The 22093-nt window shown below is 43.4% G+C and overlaps 2 protein-coding genes across 2 annotated transcripts; one reads left to right on the forward strand and one right to left on the reverse strand.

The window, feature by feature from the left end:
• Positions 1 to 159: 159 nt before the first annotated feature.
• On the reverse strand, positions 160 to 9677 carry DHRS7C (dehydrogenase/reductase 7C). Its single transcript, XM_081898048.1, has 7 exons — positions 9514 to 9677; positions 8834 to 8993; positions 6393 to 6505; positions 5118 to 5328; positions 4032 to 4124; positions 3035 to 3190; positions 160 to 2178 (listed from the first exon to the last, which is right to left on the reverse strand). Exons 2-7 carry the CDS (start codon positions 8985 to 8987, stop codon positions 1970 to 1972), a joined length of 936 nt encoding a protein of 311 aa, XP_081754174.1. The 5' UTR covers positions 8988 to 8993; positions 9514 to 9677; the 3' UTR covers positions 160 to 1969.
• Positions 9678 to 17967: 8290 nt separating this feature from the next.
• LOC309362742 (olfactory receptor 2D2-like) lies at positions 17968 to 20673 on the forward strand. The gene has a single exon (XM_081898472.1). The coding sequence runs from the start codon at positions 18352 to 18354 to the stop codon at positions 19297 to 19299; it is 948 nt and encodes a 315-aa protein (XP_081754598.1). The 5' UTR covers positions 17968 to 18351; the 3' UTR covers positions 19300 to 20673.
• Positions 20674 to 22093: the final 1420 nt, after the last annotated feature.

Raw genomic sequence — 22093 nt, forward strand, 5'->3', positions numbered from 1 at the left:
GAGATGCGAACCCGGTTCCCCAGATTACGAGACTACCGCTCTTAACCACTACACCACACCTAATATTAATCCTAATATTTTGTCACTGCTATAGCTTTTTTTGTTTTTAGTAATAATTTTTCCCAACCATTAGCAAAAGGTAGACAAGAAATCAATGAACAAAGTTGAAACAAGGACTTTATTTATATCACTTCTGGGTAGGGTTGCTTGATCTGAAACCTAGAAATCTGGGAAATGCAAATACACATCCTTTTCAAATACAGTATTCCTAATTGTATTCATCATATATTTTTCCTGTTGTGTACACCTAGGAAGGTGTTTTGAGGAAGTGGATTCTCTTTTTGAAGGGAGCACATGTGCTATAAATTTAAGCTGGTGGGCCAAGAAGAAATAAAGGAAGAGGCAGTGGAGTCAGGGAAGGCCTTGTAGGGCTTGTCTCCCATCCCTACACTGGGACAGGGAAGAGGAGACAAGCACACCTCCATTATGTGCACTGTTTGGGCCCCAACAGCTGAAAGTTCTACAGCAAATGCAAGCCTAACAGCAGCCATTTTTCAGTTCGGCCCCCTCCCCTCGTTCACATGCACACACTATGTTTTCAGAATGGATGCATTCACCTCAGTTTCCTTCGAAGCAGCACGTTAGGCATGCCTGTTGCTCAAACAATCTAAGAACCTCCACACACTCCCGCTACAACCAATACAAATGCAATGATATTATCCCCTCTGTGCAGACATTGCTCTTGCAACTATACAGATTGTGTTTGCTCTACTGGCATTGCAAACATGCTTTCCTGGAGTGCAGGAAGGGCTAGGGCCAGGATGTAGCACAGTGTGTACTGCAGGAGAGATTATATATACAGACCTAAGCCCAAAATCAGTGCAAGTGCAAAGATGATTGTAACTGACCGCCTCTCGTTTTTCCTTCCAACATTGTCCTCTAATATTTACCCCAGCTCTGCTACAGCTGAACTTTACAAAAAGTCTCATCTTTTTAAATGCATCACAGGCTAACACAAAACATGATCTAACATGTTTTTGACCTTGCTATGCTCATTTTTAAATATTTGCTATCCATTTAAGTTATTATTACATTAGTATCCCACCTTTCCTCCAAGGAGCTCAAGGTTGTGTAAATGGTTCTCCCTCTTCCCATTTTATCCTTACAAATTAGGTAGTTTCTCATTAAATTGCAAACAAAATTGAATTCTCCCTCTTCCCTATTTGGTGGCTTCATTAATCATCCGGTTGCCCTAAAACCTGGAGATGTACAGATTTCTCTATTTCGAAACACAGAATGTTTCCTTGCTTACCCAGTGTTTCCATAATTCTTTACAGTTATAAGTTATCAGAATCAACCCTACTTGAAGCTATCAAAATAATCTTGGGGTTTTGAAGTTGGAAGAGGGATAATTCTTGTGCAAATATTGGCAAGGCACTTCACTTTTGCTTCCCAAGGATTTCCTCTTCACTAAATCAAGTTTGCTTCCTACCAGCTCAACACTTTGTTAACAAACACATAAACTCATCCCAACTATTTCTCCAGTTATCCCTGGTGCCTGAACCTCCTCATTTTCTTCGTTTGTGTCTATTTAGGTCTCCCTACTTCCACAACTCCTCTCTGACTACAAGAGCCAACATGCAGAGCGTAGCCTCTTCCTCCGTTTTATTAACTTTCTTGTGTAACTGCAATTCCCAGGAGACAAAGCACAGGTGTTTCCGAAGGCTCACAAAGCACCCTGGGGATTGTAGTTCCAGAGCCCGGGAGTGCACCTTTAATAGTAGTTGAAAAGACCACCATTCCCAACTCCACTGCCTCCAAATCCTCAAACCAGAAACATTTCTTTGTTTCATTTTTGAGTTGTATGATCTTCCGCTAACATCCCTGCTTTTAGCTTCCCAATGGATCAGCCCATATAAGAGAGAGCTTCTGGCAACCCTACGGCCAACTTAGATGAGCAGGATACAAATCATTTTTCATCTTCTATTTTCTGTTTGTCTTTCACTCCAGCGGCCACAACAGCAAAAAACAACTCTGGGAAGAACGTGCGAATGTAAACAGCTGCCTTTGCAATGGGATTTGCCATGAACACTTCTTGCTTCTTCCTGCTCACTGTCCGGAGAATTTCATCCGCTACCTCAACGGGGTGGACACCATTGGCCAGTTTTCTGAAAAAGACTGAAAGAGGGAAACAATGTTTCTCTTCAAGTGGCAAGATGAGTCACACTGACCCTGCTCTGAAATTAGTTACCTATTACAGTGGTACCTCGGGTTACATACGCTTCAGGTTACATACGCTTCAGCTTACAGACTCCGCTAACCCAGAAATAGTGCTTCAGGTTAAGAACTTTGCTTCAGGATGAGAACAGAAATCATGCTCCGGCGGTGTCGCAGCAGCAGGAGGCCCCATTAGCTAAAGTGGTGCTTCAGGTTAAGATCAGTTTCAGGTTAAGTACGGACCTCCAGAACGAATTAAGTACTTAAGCCGAGGTACCACTGTATTTCAGATCAGGGCCAGCACATCCCGTAAGCATCTGGTTGTTGTTGTTGTTTAGTCATTTAGTCGTGCCCAACTCTTTGTGACCCCATGGACCAGAGCACACCAGGCACTTCTGTCTTCAAGCATCTGGTAGGTGGGCTCAGAAATGATTTCCTAGATGCGGACCACAAACCATCTCATACCACTGTCACATCAGAGTTAGATGATACAGAATGCTTAAACCAGTTCAAGACTCCTACTGGAATAATACTCCTCCTCCTCAATCTCTTGCTGTTCCTAGAAAGCGAGCGTTTAAAAAATGTTGACAGCAAGCAGATGCATGCCTCAGTCCCCTTTGTTGAAATGTGGATATATATATATGTATTCCCCTAAATTTGTCTAAACTCCCTCTATGCCCCATTTCACCCAATACTAGTATGCAATTCATATTGCATCTCATTTCAGGTTCCCACCACACTGGCCTGTTCCACTCTTCTCTTCTTCCACCTTTCATTCCAGTTCCCCCATCCCCACCCCAACTTTGGTTAATCTTACATTTCCACACGGAGGCTTCCCAGTTGCTAGCCTGTGGTTGAACATGAGATGCACGTATGAAACTTGGAGTCACGGTACTGACGCAAACACCAAATTCCTGCAGTTCTGCCCTCAGGCAATCAAAGAAGCCCAGAGCAGCATGCTTGGAAGCAGCATCTAGGAGGAAAAAAAGAGATGACCTCATATAATTAATAAATAGACTATCTAACCCCGCTCCCTGCAGTATATTATCCTCTCAGTTCTAATATACAGAAACTTGAGTTCCTAGAAACCCAGTTCCTGATCATTTCAGCACCAAACAATAGCACAGATCCAGTTTCACAGTGAGCCTTTTATTTTAAATGTTGGCTTTTCAACTCTTCCAGAAACCCAAAGAAGAACCAAATTGTGTTGACTGAAAGGACAGTTTTTGCTGAAATACTCAGAGTAGTCGTTGGGCTTATGGGTGGGATCCTCAGGTCAGTTTTTTACTTCTGGAATGGCACCGGGCACATTTGACACCTGCTTTTTCTCAATGGGTTTAAAACTCTTAGGGTTAGTGGTCAGCTAAAAGCCCAATAGTAACATATTTAACAGTCCGTGCAATAAGAATCAAAATCCCTGTTCATCAGTTAATTGAACTGATGTGTGGTCAGTAAGCAATTTGCACAGTGCTGGGCTGAGTGGAGAGCTTGAAACTTCTCTTAAAATTGCCCCTTTCTGTTCATCAGATCAATTATCTGATGAGCAAAGAGTGGGTAATTTGATTCTTCATCATGGTACTGGGCTGGACAGAGAGCTTGAAATATCTCTGTCTAGATGAGGATTATAACTGTTCAGTCTCTGATGGTGTTCTGAACTTATTCCTCCTCCACGAACAGTGCTGCTGCTGCCACCAGAAAATTAGGTTGGGAACTGATGGGCCACTTGGAAAGGCTCAACTTGCTGGATCAGGCCCACAGGGCAGTGCTTCAGCACCGTTGCAACAAATGGTTATTTTCTCAATCTGTAAACTTACAGGCTCCACGAAAAGGCACTCCTACTTTCCCCTGGATGTTATTGACCAGCACAACTTGCCCAGTTCTTCTGGAGATCATGTTGGGAATAAGGGCTGCAAGGGTGGAAAGATGGCACAAAATGAATGATTTTAGAGACATGCAATTATCAGGGCAGTGATCCTTATCTAAACACATATCCAACATTTCTTTTCCTTGCCTGTGTAATAGTGAAGGCTATATGAATCAGTGAAAAACAAGTTCAAAGAACGGTATCCCAACACCATGAACAGTTCCTACTATTGGCAGCCAATACTGAAAGAGAAAATTCCTGCTGCTCATTCCCAATCTCTTAAAAAACAAACTCTTAAACCGCACAACTAAGGCGCAGCCACCTAGTTCCCATGCCCTACTGTGCGGGTAGCCAACATGGTGCCCTCCCAGTGTTGTTGGACTCCAGATCCCATCAGTCCCAGTACAATGGGAACTATAGTCAACATCATCATTCCACATGTGAGCCCATATATGGAGAACTAGTAGTCACCAACATCAAAGTCAGATGTCATTGTGCTCTGCACCAGTTTCTGCTAGTTGAAAAGATGGCCATGCAACCTTATTCATCTACTGGGATCATCGTGTTAGCTATAATTGTGTCTATACAGTCGGTAGTGGACTGTTGTAACTGTTAAGACAGCTCAGTATGAATGAGTACAGGAAATATTAAGCATTTCAGCGGGAGATAAGTGCATGTGCACGAATGGGATTATATGTGCTTACATTTGGTCAGATCATGTCCAGGAGTACTAGTGGGAGTCATTAAACATTAAACATTATATTGCACTACAGATATCATTAGCTTCCTCCAGGGAATCTTGGGAATGGTAGTGTTGCAAGGAGGCTACAGCTCTTGAACAGATAATACTCCACAGTATCATCAAGTTCCTAGATTCTTTGAAGGCAGCACAAAACTGATGCAAGTTTGTAATGCAGAGATGCCATGAGTGTGATCAGCCTCTCCAAGAAGAGAAATGCTTCCAAAGTGTGTCCCACCCAATGCCCCACCTCTAAAGGGAGATACAAGGGTCGGAAGGAGGCACAGTTCCAAATACCTTTGGTGAGCGTTATAGGCCCAAAATAGTTGGCATCCATAACCTTTTTGTCAATTTCCAGTGATATGTTCTGCACGGTTCCCTTCACCTTTGTGCTAGCATTGTTGATAAGTATATCCACACATCCATAGCAATCCAGGATTTCTTTAGCTACATCTTGGATGCAGTTTACATCAGACAGATCTAGGAGGACAAGCTTCGGCGTAAATGTCTGAAAAGAAGCAAACAATTGTTACTGCCCTTTCTTGAAGGGCATTTTTAAAATATAGAAATATGGGACAACTTCCATAAGCTTTAGATGGTAGGATGAGTTCACGGATCATTTAGGGAAACAGATAGGAGCATCCAGTTGGATATCCTTATACACAACAGAATACCGGTAACTAGAGTTCCACAGATGAGATGAATGCAAAGCAAACTGGGGATTATTGCTGTGGAAACTGACCCCCAAACTGAGGGATTCACTCCTGGGGATGCTACTGAATGAGTCAAGGAATTATGAATATAATTAGTAGCAATTTATTGCTTTATCCAGTTCAGAGGTTGTTGGTATTGCTACTGACTGATTGTCCAGTAGCCACTTTGTATATCCACCTGAGCTGATACACAGAGATGATTGGGATTGCTTGCATGGTCAAAATGGGCCCATTTCAGAAGACAGTGGGGGAAAACTGTTGTCATAGAAAACTTGTTTTCAACTGCAATGCGATAGCCATACCAAACATTGCTTAACTCTTTGCTCCATAATGTATAGTACATTGACATGCTTCAGCCAGCAGGCATTCAACTGAAGCTAACCCTTTTCTAGTCACACCTTTGATCTCATGCATGCTTTCTGCTTATGGCACACCGTATGACCTGGAACGTAATAAACTCTATTTAAATCTATTTGTTTACATATGGGTTTTATTGGCAGGATGGGGTAGGCTCGCTGCTACCTTCAGTGTGGTGGGTTTGCCTTGTTGACCTTAATACCTCTTCTTCTCATCTACAAGTCTTCAATAATTAGATTCTTAATGGGAATTACATGTGTCATCTCAAAGTGAGCTAGATCCCCCAACTTCCTTCTAGGTGTAGCCAATTTTGCTGCACAATTGCTTTTACCAGAAGCTAATCCACCACCTGAGAGCATTGCTTCACCCTGGCCCCGCATAGCAGACAGCAAAGCCTAATTCAAAAGTAATGAGGAAAAGGTACAAGGTTATATCTTCTGTTTCTCTTGTTTCATAGGGAAAAATCCTGCTGTCGTTACACAGTCCCTTATAGGGTACTTACTGCTCTAGGATCAGCCACACTGTTTAAAGCATCATAGAGAGCTTCTAACTTGTCCAGGTGTTTACCACACAGAACTAGCCTTGCTCCACCTGTGTGAAATACTCGTGAGCATTCTGAAAGATAAACCAGTGAATAATGCAGGTTAGATGATGATGATGATTTTATTATTTATACCCTGGCCACCTGGCTGGGTTTCCCCAGCCACTCTGGGTGGCTTAAAGCAGGCATAGGCAAACTGGTCCTGTTAGCTAGGGATGATGGGAGTTGTAGTCCCAAAACATCTAGCAGGCCAAGTTTGCCCATTCCTGGCTTAAAGAATATATAAAGCATGAACCTGTATTCTTGTTAATTTGAAATAAACAAGGGGGAGATGTTCTGTTAACACTGCAGCACACACATACACAGGGCATTGGTTATATTTTAAATACTGGATCTTCAGAGAGTTGAGAAATTGCACCACATATATTGTCTGAAACCCATAAACTGTGCAAACAAACAGAAATGCACCCAAGTTTTCTTAGAAAAGTGCAGTCTCACCAGTTGTGAAGTTGTTCTGAAGATGTAAGAAAATCATGATGTTTCAATTAGCAAACCCTCCACCTCCCACTGCAGTGGAAGCTGTTAATGTCAGACAGAAATGGACACGCTGGACGCATGCTATGGAACAAACTGTCAGGTGAGAGAACTCACCTATGCACTGTCTTAAACAGGGATCGAGAAGCTGTGGCCTTCCAGATAAAGCTGAGCCTCCCCTGCTAACATGGCTAATGGTCAGAGATGATGGGAGTTAAGAGTCCAGACTCCAGCAACATCTTTGTGAACTTCCCCAAGTGCATCTGCCAAATGGTGCCTATGAGCCCCTGATGATTTCTCAACTGACATATCCTGTTTCCACAGCCTGGCAGGCAGCAGAGCAACAAGCCGATCAGAGAGCCCCATGCAGCTGAAATGGATCACTTTTCAGCCCTCTGATACCTTCTTTTGCTATGAGCCCATCCGTTAACTGGATGGCTGCTGCGGTGGCTGCCTGCTCAAGGCTTTAGCGCCCCAAAGCCTGTAAGCAATTTCACTTCAAGAGAGCCTTCTGCATGCCTTCTTACTGGTCTCAAACCTTAAAGCTCAGCACTGGTGCATAACTTATGGATTATAGAAATAATCTATTTATACCGCCCTGCTGCCACCTGATAGTTACTGTATGTGCAATTAGATCTCACTGCAACAGCACAGCCACCCGGCTATAAATAGACCCATTTATTTCATCTAAGACTTAGTGTTTGCAGGAAAGCAGCTTTTCAACTAATTCTGGATCCACCTGACTGTCGTGCTTCCTAGTCCACATTTCTCTAGTATTATGATGAGAATGCTATACGGACATTGATTCTCTAAATAAATACAGTGCATTGCTTTTATTGCTAATTCATTTTGGTGTATATAAAGCCATCAACTGGGATTCCAGAAGTCGGCACCAAAAGCAAACCTAAGTTTTGCAAGGAAGAAAGACCCAGTTTCTGTTGCAGAACCAATTAGGCAAAAGGGGTGGTGGTGGTTAATTTACCTATCAATACCTATAATTTGTTTATGCACTTTTTTGCCCTGCTCAGTGGCGTAGCGTGGGTTGTCAGCACCCGGGGCAAGGCAAGTAATTTGTGCCCCCTAACCCGTGGATTTGCGCCCCCTAACCCTAACCCCCAGATGTTGCGCCTGGTGCGGCCGGCCCCCCCTGCAACCCCACACTACGCCACTGGCCCTGCTCCACACCACAAGGGTTAGTAAAATGCAAACAGTAACAAAATTAGCTATCTTACTTAGCTTTACTAAATCGGTTCACTTGCAATGCTTTGATTTCTGAAGAACTGTGAATTTGTTTCAGGGTGCAGTTGAGGGGAAAGAATACAAAGGCCACAGGGTACTCTGTGAAATGGATCATGCAGTTCAGGAAAGAACAGGAAAGAATGTGGACACAGGTGGATCATAGAATCATAGAATCATAGAATTGTAGAGTTGGAAGGTACCCTAAGGGTCATCTAGTCCAACGATACAGGAATCTCAGCTAAAGCATCCATGGTGGGAATGAACTAGGCCATTTGAAGGATTCCCTCCATTAATATCACCACTGAGAGGTTCCATTCTGCTCAAATACACATAGATTTTATGTCTCTCGCAGTGCTGAAGCCCTGACTCTTGTCCAATTGGTTTCTGAGCCAATTGCTCGCCATGTTTTCAAGCTTTCATTGACAACCAAAAGGTCTAGAAATTATGTTTCTTTTTAATGGCAGCTGGATTCTTTAAGATTCTGAATGTTCCTCAAGGTGCACATGCCAGAGAACTGGATGGCACAATGCAATCACAGCAACCCAGATTTCTATTAACATGTGTGTGTGTGTGTGTGTGTGTGTGTGTGTGACACAACAGGCTATTAGTCATTTGCTGCACCTGCTTACCCTTGCCCACACCGGAGAGAGCATCAGTGATCACTACAACTTTGCTCCGCACGGCAGATTTTGACATCAGATGAGTAACTGTCCGATAAATATATACAATCCCGCTGATTCCAACCACCAGCAGTGGGAGAATTAGCACAGCTAGGACACCCATCTTCACCTGGCAGAAAGGAGAACAAATTTAGGCAATATCTTTTACAGCAAACATGGCCAAAGGTCCCCCTCCATTAACAAAATGCAATCAAGCAGAACCTGTAGCATGTAAGGTGTTCCCAGCCATTATTTGAATTATATTATTATTTATTCAGCATCTATCAATGCACAGAGAGATTTACCAAAGTGTACACAAAGCAATTTTCTGCTTTTAAATAACTCCACACAAAGCAATTTTGAATTGCAAAATCAAACATAATATGACAAAACCCATTAAGAATTGTTTGGGGGGGTTCATTTCTTTACTGACTGTTAGTTATTATGGACAGATTTGTGGGCAGTGCTGTTCCACACCAGTGTTTGCAACAGTCAATTCTATTTCCCTGATGCAAGAAGAAAAAGAAGAAGGGGGGGGGGATGAATTGTGACATATTTCTTATTGAAAGGAAAGAGACTAAAGCAAAGCTTCTGAAGAAAGTGCCGATTTAACATCCAACAGAAGTTCTATAATAAAGACAATAACTTACTTGGAATTGCAAGCCGTCAACAAGTTGATAAGGTGGTATCTCCCGCCAGCTGGTTTATACTTGAAGTTTAATTAAACTCATAGGCATTTTTGGAAAGGAAAAAGCACTCCATCCGCCGAAGCCTTTTGCCTTGAGCAAAGGCAGCTATGTATAGAGCTCAGCTGCATGACAGAGTTTTTAAAAGTAAATATAGTATCCATGGCCCCAGCCACATACCTGACCTATTTAGTTTCACAGGGCTTCAAAGTCCTTCTACAGCCTGCAAGAGTGGACAAACTCAGTCATAAAGAGACATTGCTCATTTCTTTATTTTTATGGGGAAATGTAGGTAACAGCTCACTTTGCTCCGAAAAGGCTCTAGATGTTACAAGACTGAAATAATCTGTTTCTTTTTTTCAATGTGCAACGACTTCTGCAATCACTAAGAGAGCAACCCTTGCAGCTCTGCTCAGAAGTCTCAATAAATTGAACATGATTCTCAGATAAGTGTGGATACAGGATTGCAGCCTTAGTGATGGAAATCCAGTCTAAATGGTCAATAGCATTTCTATATGTGATAAGACTGTTTCTTTTAAAAATACTGGTATGATTTCAGTTACAATTTACCAGCTACTCTGCATGTGCTTTATTCTTATAAGCAGGGCTTATTCCCCAGAATTTTTGGTGTGTGGGTGTGTGTGCTGTGAATGCACTTTAAAGTATGGTTACCAGATGTCCCCGTTTCCTGAGGACAGTCCCCGGATTCACAAATCTGTCCCTCGACAAAATCCTGTCCCTGGATTTCATTTAATGTCCCCGGATTTATTTATTTTTTTAAAATAATATTTATTAACAGTTTAGAAATTACAAAAAGAAGAAGAAAAAAGAAATTAAACAAGACAATACAATACATTACAAAAACAAAACATTACATAAAACATTGAATTACCAAAAGAAAAGAAAACAATTAAAAACACATCCAATAATTTTAAAGTCTTAACTTTCATTTACTTGTTTCAGCGACCTCCTCACACCTCCCTTTTTGTGTTCCACTTCAGTTAACTGTTTCAGCAATTCCTTTCCATCTATCTGTTGATGGATGGCCATCCTGACTCGGCCCCAGACACACTGATCAGATGCTTGGAAGCTGTGGCTGGATGGTTACGTGGGAGCCGGTTGAAATTAAATCCTTCGAAGACAGAGGTCCTCTGGCTGGGACGGGACGATATGGGACTGAGGGGGCAGCTCCCATCTCTTGCGGGGGTGCAATTAGTGCCAGCACCGTCCGTTAAGAGTTTGGGTGTAATCTTCGATACCTCCCTCTCCATGGAGGCGCAGATTGCAGCTATTACAAAGGCGGCATTTTTTCATCTCCGCCAAGCTAAGCAGTTGGCTCCTTACCTCTCTCGCCCTGACCTAGCTACTGTGATCCACGCGACGGTCACCTCCAGACTGGATTATTGTAACTCGCTCTACGTGGGGCTGCCCTTGAGACTGACCCAAAAACTCCAGCGGGTGCAGAATGCCGCAGCGAGACTCCTTACGGGGTCTTCGCTGCGAGATCACATTCATCCGGTGCTATACCAGCTGCACTGGCTCCCGGTGGAGTACAGGATCAGGTTTAAGGTGCTGGTTTTAACCTTCAAAGCCCTATACGGCCTAGGACCCTCGTACCTACGGGACCGCCTCTCCTGGTATGCCCCACAGAGGAACCTACGGTCTTCAAACAAAAACACCTTGAAGGTCCCAGGCCACAGAGAGGTTAGGCTGGCCTCAACTAGAGCCAGGGCCTTTTCGGCTGCGGCTCCAACCTGGTGGAATGCTCTGTCACAAGAGACAAGGGCCCTGCAGGACTTGACATCTTTCCGTAGGGCCTGCAAGACAGAGCTGTTCCGCCAGGCCTTTGGTTAGGGCGCAGCCTGACTCCCTCCTTTGGCAACCTTTACAAAACTTTATGGCTGCCATTAATCTTGATTTTAATTAGTTTTTATAATGTTTTTATAATGTCGCACTATTTTGGTGTTGTTAGCCGCCCTGAGCCCGGCTTCGGCTGGGGAGGGCGGGATATAAATAAAATTTATTATTATTATTATTATTATTATTATTATTATTATTATTATTATTCCTCTGTTTTCTGTCCTGTAATTTATCTTAACATATTCTAACCTTATTTTCCCTTTAATGCCTTAACAATCTATTTGTACTTAATTCCTTATAACATTTCTGCTAAAGCCATATAACTTCGTTCCAACATTTTTCTAACATTCATTGATTTTACAGTATTTTTGTAAATAATCTTTAACTTTTTTCCAGTCTTCTTCCACCAACTCTTCTCCCTGGTCTCGGATTCTGCCAGTCATTTCCGCCAGTTCCATATAGTCCTTCAACTTCACCTGCCATTCTTCCCGGGTGGGTAAATCTTGTGTCTTCCAATACTTCGCGATGAGTATTCTTGCTGCTGTTGTCGCATACATAAAAAAAGTTCTGTCCTTCTTTGGCACCAATTGGCCAACCATGCCCAGGAGAAAGGCCTCTGGTTTCTTCAGGAAGGTATATTTGAATACCTTTTTCATTTCATTATAAATCATCTCCCAGAATATCTTAATCCTTGGGCATGTCCACCAAAGGTGAAAGAATGTACCTTCAGTCTCATTACATTTCCAACATTTATTGTCAGGTAAATTATAAATTTTTGCAAGCTTGACTGGTGTCATGTACCACCTATAAATCATTTTCATTAGATTCTCTCTTAAGGCATTACATGCCGTAAATTTCATACCTGTGGTCCATAACTGTTCCCAGTCAGCCATCATAATGTTATGTCCAACATCCTGTGCCCATTTAATCATAGCATATATTTTAAGTGTTGTAGATTTATTAGTAGGGAATGAATGTTGCGTGATTGGTTCAACAGCACAAGATACATCATATGGGGACTTCTGGCGAGGCAAAAAGGCGGGCGCCATGGCAGCGAGCAGCTCTTGAAGCCAGCCAGAGCCAACTGCACTACCAGGCTGGCCCCCGGGCTGCTGAGACTGCTGCTGCTGCTGCCGCTGCTGCCGAAGGGGAACCAGGGACGCCCGGTGCATCAAATGGGGGAATTGCTGACTCCCCAACCCAAATCGAGCCAGGAGCGAGAGTGCCTGGCCACCCGGCTGACTACCCAGCGGTGCTCCGGGGCCAGGAAAACCCCAGAGATGATGCAGGGATAAGGAAGAGAGGAGAAGGAGAAGGAAGAGAGAGAAAGAGGAAGGAGAAAAAAGAGAGGAGCCCCAACCTTGCCGTGCTGGCATCGCCACCGCTGCTGAGGAAGCATCGGGATGGCAAAGACACGTGGCTGAGCCCCGGCCTGACCTGAGCCTACTCCATGGCGGCTAGCACTCCAAGAGAGCAGGCCGGGGCCAAGAGGAAGGCTGCATGACAGAGGAGACCACAGAAGAGAATATATAACTTAATTTAAAAAAAAAACACCTTTTTAAATACCTTTTTTCCCTCCCTCTCTCTCTTTTTTAAAAAGTGTCCCCGTATTCTTTGAAAAAAATCTGGTAACCTTACTTTAAAGGTCTTGTGTGTGTGCAGCTTTAGAAGAACCTTTAAAATCAATGACACTTGAGCATCTCCCTTTTGTATTGATTAGGATGAGCCAGATAAAGGGGGGGGGGGGAGAGATTACTTGCCATTTCTGTTACTTCCATGCTTTGCTTCCAGGGACTGCATAACACATTATATGTGAGATTGTCATTGAAGATCATTCAAAACCTTCAACTAATTCAGCAGTCAGGTTGCTAAAAGGGAGTCACCACAACAAATGCATATCACCAGTCCTGAAACAGCTTTCAGTTTGTTCCTGGAGTAGTTATCTATGGTTGATGCCTGGAGGGAAGATCACCCAGAAAACCCATATGCACTGCCCAGAGTTCCATTACGGAAGAAAGACAGGATAGAAATTTACTACAATAAATTCTTAGAACTTCTTAGAACCTGCCCAAGGAACCTCACCTTCAGAGACTAGGATGGTAACAACTGAGGAAAGGGCTTTTTTCTGGGGTGGACACCTTCCTTGTAACACCCTCCCCAGATATGCCTCTTTGGCACCTGCACTATTATCATCTAGGTTCCAGGTGAAAACTATTTTTATGTTCATTAATGACAGCATGGTGCTGTGGCTTGTCTTGGTGTTTTGAGTGGCAGGGTTGGCAACTGATTCTACGTGTTTGGCTCATTAAACTTTTCCCCATTTGTTGGTTACTTAATTGATTACTTAATTGATTTGCTTTAAATTGCTTATTTCCGTGGTTGCAAGTTGTCTGCAAGAAAACAGTCCCACCATTTGTGTGCATCAACATGAAAGGAGGTTAAGACAAAACAGTGGAGTGGAACCCTTTCCCAGAAGTCATACAGAATGATTCCATCAGGGAAACTGCCAATTGCCAGCAGCAGCAGTCTCTCTTTCCCACTATATACATCTCTAGGAAATGGAAAGAGCCCACAATAGTTCTGCACATGTTTCCATAAGCACCTGCACCACAGTCCCAAAGTCCATATACACCAATCAGACTTTCCTGTTATTGAGTTCAAAACAGATGCAAATCCCTCTTTAGCTTTTGTTGCCTCCAGCAGGACAAAAATCAGAAGTTGTTTGTGTCTATGGCTCCCAAGAGATGTGTCAGCCCTTCCGTTCACTGGGCTTTGGGACCTCCTGCCTAGCACCTTAGCTTTTAACAGGCTCCGCCTGACATTGGGAGACTCCCTGCTCCATGGAAGCCTTTGCCACTCCATTCACTTTTAATGCACGGCAGATTAAACTTCTTTGACAGGAAAATCATTTGGTTTCACCAAGGCTGTGCACCTGGAAGGTGACAAAACGGCAGGTAAACAACAGTTATTTTTGTTTATGGAGGACACCCTTTGCTCTGTTAATGTTCCACTTTTCATTCTGTATATACTGGTTATGTTGGTAATATTTGAAAAATAAGGGATGTCAGGGAGTTGTGAGGGCTGTTCACATGTTATGCTGCACACAGGTACAAGGGGTTTGTGTACATGTACAGATGTTTGTGTGAACGATTGTACATGTGGTGAATTTAAAAGTAAATGCATGGATTAAACTCCTGAGAAATGCAGAGCACAGACTGGGTGTACAGTTGCCCATATGTTGAGTTTACCAATGATCAAGTGTGTGCAGTGCTCCATTGCATCTATTAAATGGAAGGGAGATACTTTGGGGGGGGGATGGAACCCTATTATTGAAATCGAAAGGATTATCATTTTCTAGCCTAAGTAGCACACATACTGTTACAGCAAAGCTTATCAGCAGAGTGGGGTGGGGGGATTAATTCAGTTCACATATAAAGACCAATCTATCAAACTCTCATTTTCCAAAGCAATATGAGAACCAAAAGACAGACTTCCTTCAAAGTTCACCCTTATCTGAATTATTCAATGCAGTTTTCCAAGAAAACAATATTTACAAGAATGCATATATTAAGGGAAAATGTGCATAGAATGCATATATTAGTGAAAATGCTTGCAAAAAATGAGTACATTAGTAAAAACTGCATACAAAAAGGTTCTAATTAGGAAAAATTAGCAAAAAAGATTCTGAAGAATTTTCATGAGGATTACAAATAAATCCAAAAATTGATGCAGAAATGTGCAGCACAACAAAATGAAAAACAAAAAACTAAAATGCTCAGATCCTTCTGTCCCTGCTAGTCAGACTGGACTGGACTGGACTGGACTGCCTGAGAGTTCCTTATTGGAAATCAGGCATTCTCTGCTGCGATTAACAGCATCTCTGTTCATAGTTGGCTCAGCTCCATATGTGAATCTTCATCCCATATCTCTATATGTAATCTTCATCTCAGCTACTCTGACTTTGAGATGAATGTGGGGCATCTGCTTGTATAGCAATGTCCATATTGGAGCACCCACAGAACTTTGGATCACATATATTCGCTTACCAAGGCTACTCAATAGATCCACAAATGAGATGGATTGGGACCTCAACAATCCTCATTTCAATGCATCTAAAAAGAAATTATTCTGGCCACAACTATACCACTGTTTCACATACACACAGATAGGGGCTAAAGCGGTGCAGGTTATGGGCCAAAAATTCCTTTTTTCATGGGAATTCAGTCAACTGTATCCCCCCCTTTTAAAAATGAGGGGCAGGCAATTAGGATCAGGGTTACATGATGGGGGATGGGGAGTCTAAGCTTCTCCTCCTCCACCATTAAATCCCTGTCTCAAATCGCCCCGTGAAGTAGCTTTAATAAACCAAAGAAGGAAGAAATGTACAGGCATAATTTTTGTTCCCCCAGCCCCCAGGCAGTTAATAGGAGCATGGCAATAATGACAAGGAGAAGACACTCAGCTAGTTTACCATTCTAGGAATTACTAGGAATGGGGTTGCAAATATCATGGAAAATATCACCACATCTTTATATGAAGCTATGGTGCATCTGCTTTTGAAATATACTTCTCACTATTTGGGGTACCCCATCTCAAAAAATCTGTGGTAGACCAGAAGAAGCTGTAGAAAAGAGCAAGCAAAATGACCGGTCCATGTGTCCTGGGAAGCTGGAACAATATGGCCTAGTACAACCTAAGCTAACAGCACTGATGAACTATGGGGTCTAATGCAACAAACTCCAATGAGGTCATAGCACTGCAGTCATCTAGTCCTCTCTCACGTATGTATGTATGTATGTATGTATGTATGTATCTGTATGCACATACTACATTTAATTAAGGTCATGCAGAAATCAGAATATACTGTGCATCCCCCCCATTAACCATTAGTGCAACAAACTGTCCCACAAACAGTGCAGCTGCAGGTTCTTGCATGCCCTTGGATGAAAATTTTAAATCACCAATATTTGGTTTTGCAATACATTGCAGTACATTGACACACCTTTAGATGTCTCTCCATGTACATTCTTCTGTGCCAAACTGTCAGCTAAGCTTCAGTTCTGGAAGGGGTTGTTTTGCCTGCCTGCAGCTGTTTCCTTAAGTAAACAACCTTGTTACTCAGGTAGTGACAGAAATCAATAAGCCACAAGCAGTCCAGTCCACAGATTTCTCTGCTACAGGATGACCATGCAGAAAGGTAGCATACCCAAGGCAGAGGGAGATGCCTTATGGTTGCAAAGCTGTGAAAAGAATTCCTTCTGTGGAGCCATAGAAGTGACATTCCCCTAACAGCTACCATTGTGCCATTCCTGACCCCCTTGGGGTAGTTTGAAAATTTTAGGACGTTCATGGTGATGAAGTGCCCCCAGATGTGGAGAAAGTTTGGTTTACTACTTTTCCCCAATGGTAGCATTTGCCCTCAGTCAGTGCAATAAGGAGATTTACCATAAAAGAATTGTAAGCAACCGCTATTCTAGTCAATCACACTCTAAGAGGAAGGAAGTGTTCTTAATGGGTGAAATTGCAGGGAAAGCCTTGGGCTGATTTTATTTAAATATAATATGCACCCATCCTTTCATGTACTTAAAATCTACATGGTAACTTGTGGGGTATGGAGCGTTAGGGGAGGGATAGTACCTCTGGTGGGGGACATGTCTTGTTGCTTCTGGGGTAGTTTGTCCACCTTTGGTCCCTACCCTGAACTCAGCTCTCAACTGTGGCTCCTAGAAGCTGTCAGTATGCAGCAGTGGCCACACCCTGGAAACAGCGTCGACTGGCTGGCTAAACCAGGTGAGCGTAGCCAATGGGCCTCAAACCCTCGGTGAATTAGGGACTTCTCCTGCATGCAAAGACAGGCTCCAGTGGATTGAACAGACAAGACCAACAGTGGGTCCAATGGTCAAGGCGGCCAAATTATTTTATGATGAAGGCAGACAATAGCACAAAGGCTAAAGAGAGGGCCATTATGACCGAGTGCTCAAGTACCTGAGTGGATGTGTAATCATTCCCATCTTTGGACATGATATGCACAATTTTTAAAAAAATTAAATAGGCTGGGGAAGGTGACGCTGAGCTGGCCTGGGACTCTACATAGGGGAGTGGAACATTACCCTTTTGCTCCTGCCTTCTTGCTGATCAGAGTGATGCCCTGCTACAAACTTAGTGCCTGCTTTTCACAATGGGAGGGTTATATGTATGATCACATCAAAATTGTTTCTGTGCTCATCTGTATTGGTAAATCACCAAATAATAACGATCATAGTTATGGTCCAGAGCTTGAAAATTAATTTTTAAAGGGAACACGTTCTAGCTCAAGTTCAACTTGTCCAAAAGGCACATTCATCCATTTACAAAATGAGCCAGTTAGCTTCACATTCAGTTCACAGTTCAGTGGGAGTTCATCCAAATGTCTCTCAGCAAATTTCTTTCAGCATTCAGACTGTTGCAAGCTGCTGTGCTGAAGCATAGAATATACTTAAGAAGAATACAGCAGAATGCACATGTAGTAGAATGTAACAACAACAACAACAATGTGAATTGTTTATTGTCCCCCAACAATTATAATATTTAAGCTTACAGGACCAACTTCAGAAACAAGACCAGGCAATTAAGAAATCTGAAATCCAAGGGGAATTTGAACGTAAAAGCATTTCAGAAGCATCCCTAGCTTTTTATTGCCCATGTGAAGATGTTTCCCTATTTAATTAAAATCCATCTTTATTTGGATGGTTGCCACTTCCAAAAATAACCAGCTAATGTATTCAGTAATATACAGATGGCCCTCTAAAGTTATTGAGAGCAATACTGTCAGAGTGAAATGAGATTTAATTGTATGAAACTACAGTTGCCTTTGTGAGCATTGATATCGCCAGCCTCTTGTCATTTCCATTCACTTGCCCTTCCTCCCTTAGTGCTACAGGGGCTGCCTGGCCGGCATGTTGGATGGAGCAGTGGAACCAGAGCTCAGTGGCTGAGTTTATCCTCCTGGGCCTTGCAGAGGGGGTGCAGGCAGAAACTGCGCTTTTCGTTCTCTTCTTGGCCACTTACCTGGTGACCCTGGTGGGGAACTGCATGATGGTCATGCTGGTTGCAACTGAGCCTTGCCTGCACACCCCCATGTACTTCTTCCTTCTCCATTTGTCTCTGCTGGACCTGTGCTACTCTTCAGTCACCGTCCCACAGATGCTGGCCCACCTCCTCTCCAGCCAGAAGGCCATGCCCTTCGCCCGATGCGCCTTTCAGATGTACATCTTCCTGGTTTTCGGCATGGCAGAGTGTGTGCTGTTGGGCATCATGGCCTATGACCGCTACGTGGCCATCTGCCACCCTTTGCACTACACCTCCATCATGAGCTGGCGATTCTGCAGCTGGACGGCAGGGGCTGCCTGGGCTAGTGGCTTCATCAACTCCCTGATAGTCAATACCTTCGCTCTGCGTCTGCCTTACCGCGGCCAAAACCGTATCAACCAGTTCTTCTGTGAGGTGCCTGCTGTCATCAAGTTGGCGTCCGCCGACTACACAGAGGCAGAGGTGGTTGTGTTTGTCTTTGGCTCCCTCCTACTCCTCCTGCCTTTCATCCTCATCACCGCCTCTTATGCCCGCATCGGGGTGGCCATTTTGCGGATACGTTCTGCTGAGGGCCGGCGCAGGGCTGCCTCAACCTGCACCTCGCATCTTGTGGTGGTGAGCCTTTTCTATGGCACAGCTCTCTTTGCTTACATGAGGCCCAGTTCTGCCAGCTCAGCCTCAGGCCAGGATAAGGCCGTGTCTGTTTTCTACACTGTGGTAACGCCCATGATGAATCCTCTCATCTACAGCCTTCGAAACAAGGAGGTGAAGGGTGCTTTGAAAAAACTATTCAGTAGGAAAATATTCTCGCCCACAACATGACTCTCACTACAGGCCTCTCTTGCACCCACAAACACAAATTCTACTCTGAGTCAAAAGCCAAAGCCACTCTAGCAGTATCCTCTTTTATAGCTTTAACATTTTATTGATAGGTTAGAGGAACTTGGGAAGTCTTCTTCAGAGCTTTTCTGCTTAGGCTTTTACTAAAAGTGGGCTTAGAGTACTTTTGCTTGAGGGACGGCCCTGTTCTGTGTATGTCTATGGAGACACTTGGCGAAAGTTTACTAGCTGCTCCCTGTCTCCCAGCACCAGACCCTACCAATACGGGCTTTCTGTGCCATACCTCTTGCAAAACACCTGGCCAGGAAGGTCATGAGGGAAGAAGAAAGAGAATTGATAGTCAGAAATAAAGGGGGATCCTCTAGTGCAGGCTTCTACATTTTTTGCTTGCCGGAATTGTGTCTGAATGGGCTATCACCTCCCGGGAGAGTGTAACCAAATGGCCAGCTTTGAAGAGGCAGAGGTGGGTTGGAATTATCTTGACAACTGTGTGGAGATATTCATCCTCTCACTAGGATCCAATATTGGTAGAGGTGTACTTGACTACACAATTACTGAAGGGCCCCTCTCTCTTCCCTTTCTAGAGGCCAAGCTGGAAGTGAAGGGGCAGAAACCAGGTGACCACCATTTTTGGTTACCAAAGCCAGCCAAAAACTATAGATCATTGCACTTGAAATGATTTAAGCAGTTCATTTCAAGTTGCAATATTATTCTCTAGGGCAAGCAAGGATAAAACAAATATACAACCCCATTGCTTAGCACATCACACGTCCCCTAAGTCTAAAAATGCACAAACTCTTTCAAAACCAACATGACATTAAAAATGTGCTTGGAGATAAGCACGACATATTTAACTATGTTTGTGACAGAATTGGTGTTTTCAATGGGAAATAAGATTAAAATAATGTTATTGTTCTGCTATAACTGTGTGCCATTTTATAGGCTTTGATACATTATTCTTTTGCTGTTGACTTTTATGTCGTTTTCATGTTTCAAAGATGTGGATTTTCTCTCTCAAAAAAATGATGCAGTTCTCACTATATGGATTGTACATCAGCTTTATACATTCCTCTGAAGAACCTGAAATGTGTGCAGCCTTAAATAAACTATTTGAAGTGCACCTTTGAGGTTTTCTATTCTCTTCACTCCTGGCAGGTGCATGGATGAAGAAAGCATCTGCAGGGATTGTTTGACCATGAAAGCCCTTCCGGTCCTCACACACATTTATCTTTGTTTTATATCACTCCTTCTGGCATCAAATTCAGGTGGAGCATGCTGATAAAAGTGGAGCTGAATAGTGTTATTGAGGAACAAGAAGGAAGTATCAATGTACTTGGGGAAACTCTGAGGTCTGCAGAAGTACTTTAAAAAAACCTATGGGGACAAAAAACCTAAACAAAAACACAGCCTAGTGACTGAGTATACTCAGTAGCCACATAATATTATCGGGGGGGGGGGGGCGTGCAGAGAACAGCAGAAATCAGGAGAGTGGGGAGATAATGGAATGGAATATCAAGGAGAAGGGCGGGATGGATTGGCCAGGACCTTGGACAAGAGCACTCCTGGTTGGAGGTGAGGATACCATATAACACTTTGTTGCATGTTTAGACTAGTATCACTCTAGCAATCTAGCACCTGGGGATCCACAGGAGGGCTGCCAGGGATAGACAGACTGCATTTACACATTCCAGATGTGACTGAGTACAAGATACACAACAAATGCTACAGAGCTTTATGACATTTTGTAAATCACTATTTTTTTTGTATGCTGTTGCCTGAAAAGAAACCCCCTGCAACCAGACCTAAACAACAAAAAAGGAGCTTAAATAAAAGCATCACAAAGTCCCTCTCCCCAAGCCATGCCCCTCTCCCCAACCAGCCCCTCTCCGCTGCCCCTCCTCTCTGAGTGCTATTTGCTTGGCTTGAATATGTCTACGCTCTGGATGGAGTTCTCTCTCTTTCTCTCTTTCGCATTTGCAAAGCTGGAATGTAGCTTACGGTCCCATCCCTTGTACTGCCCACTCTTTTGTGGCCCAGTGGGGAATGTGGCCCTTGGACTGAAAAAGTTCCCCCGCCCATCATAAAGCGACACCAGCTGTGGCTATCATGAAGACTTAGCCGCGGTGGCGAAACCCAAAGCTTGGCTTAGGCAATTCACACTGCATTGAACCCGTTGAATACATTAAAACACAGAATACGTTTCATTGGTATAGAACATTCAGTCCTTATCTGCAAATGTTCTCTGCTAGAGACGAAGTGTACAAATAGCTTTAGAAACGCCATCCCAGCCATTCAGTGATTACGGCAAATAGCAGAGGCAAGGGCAACATCTCAGATGCATTCATTGGTATTGCGGCTCGCTTTCCTATGTGAGTGTCCACCCCACATGACCTGATTTTGAAATGAACGGAGGGATACTTGCTTGCATTGCAGTTGTAGGCTGTTTGTATTAGAACACCCAGAGTTTTGGGTCACATGCATTCAGTTTGAGGACAGTTTTATGCACTTTCTCTGTGTCTGAAAACTGGAAGAATGGCATAAATGACAGCCCGAGCCACCCAATTCCCTTTCTGAAAACTACCCCCGAGTTTCTAATCCATGTGGTTGTAAGGGTGAGCAGGGTGCACAGAGAGATGATGGGATCACATAGTATGTGCTGTAGCTTCAGAAAGCAAAAATAGGTTTGTTCAGAGTTTCAGGACGTTTAGTTCCTGTATTGTAGGGGTTGCACTCAATGACCCTTGAGGTGTCTTCCAGCTCTCCAGCTCTATCAAAA

Source organism: Podarcis melisellensis (assembly GCF_964234715.1).
Source record: "Podarcis melisellensis genome assembly, chromosome: 2".
Classification (NCBI taxonomy): domain Eukaryota; kingdom Metazoa; phylum Chordata; class Lepidosauria; order Squamata; family Lacertidae; genus Podarcis; species Podarcis melisellensis.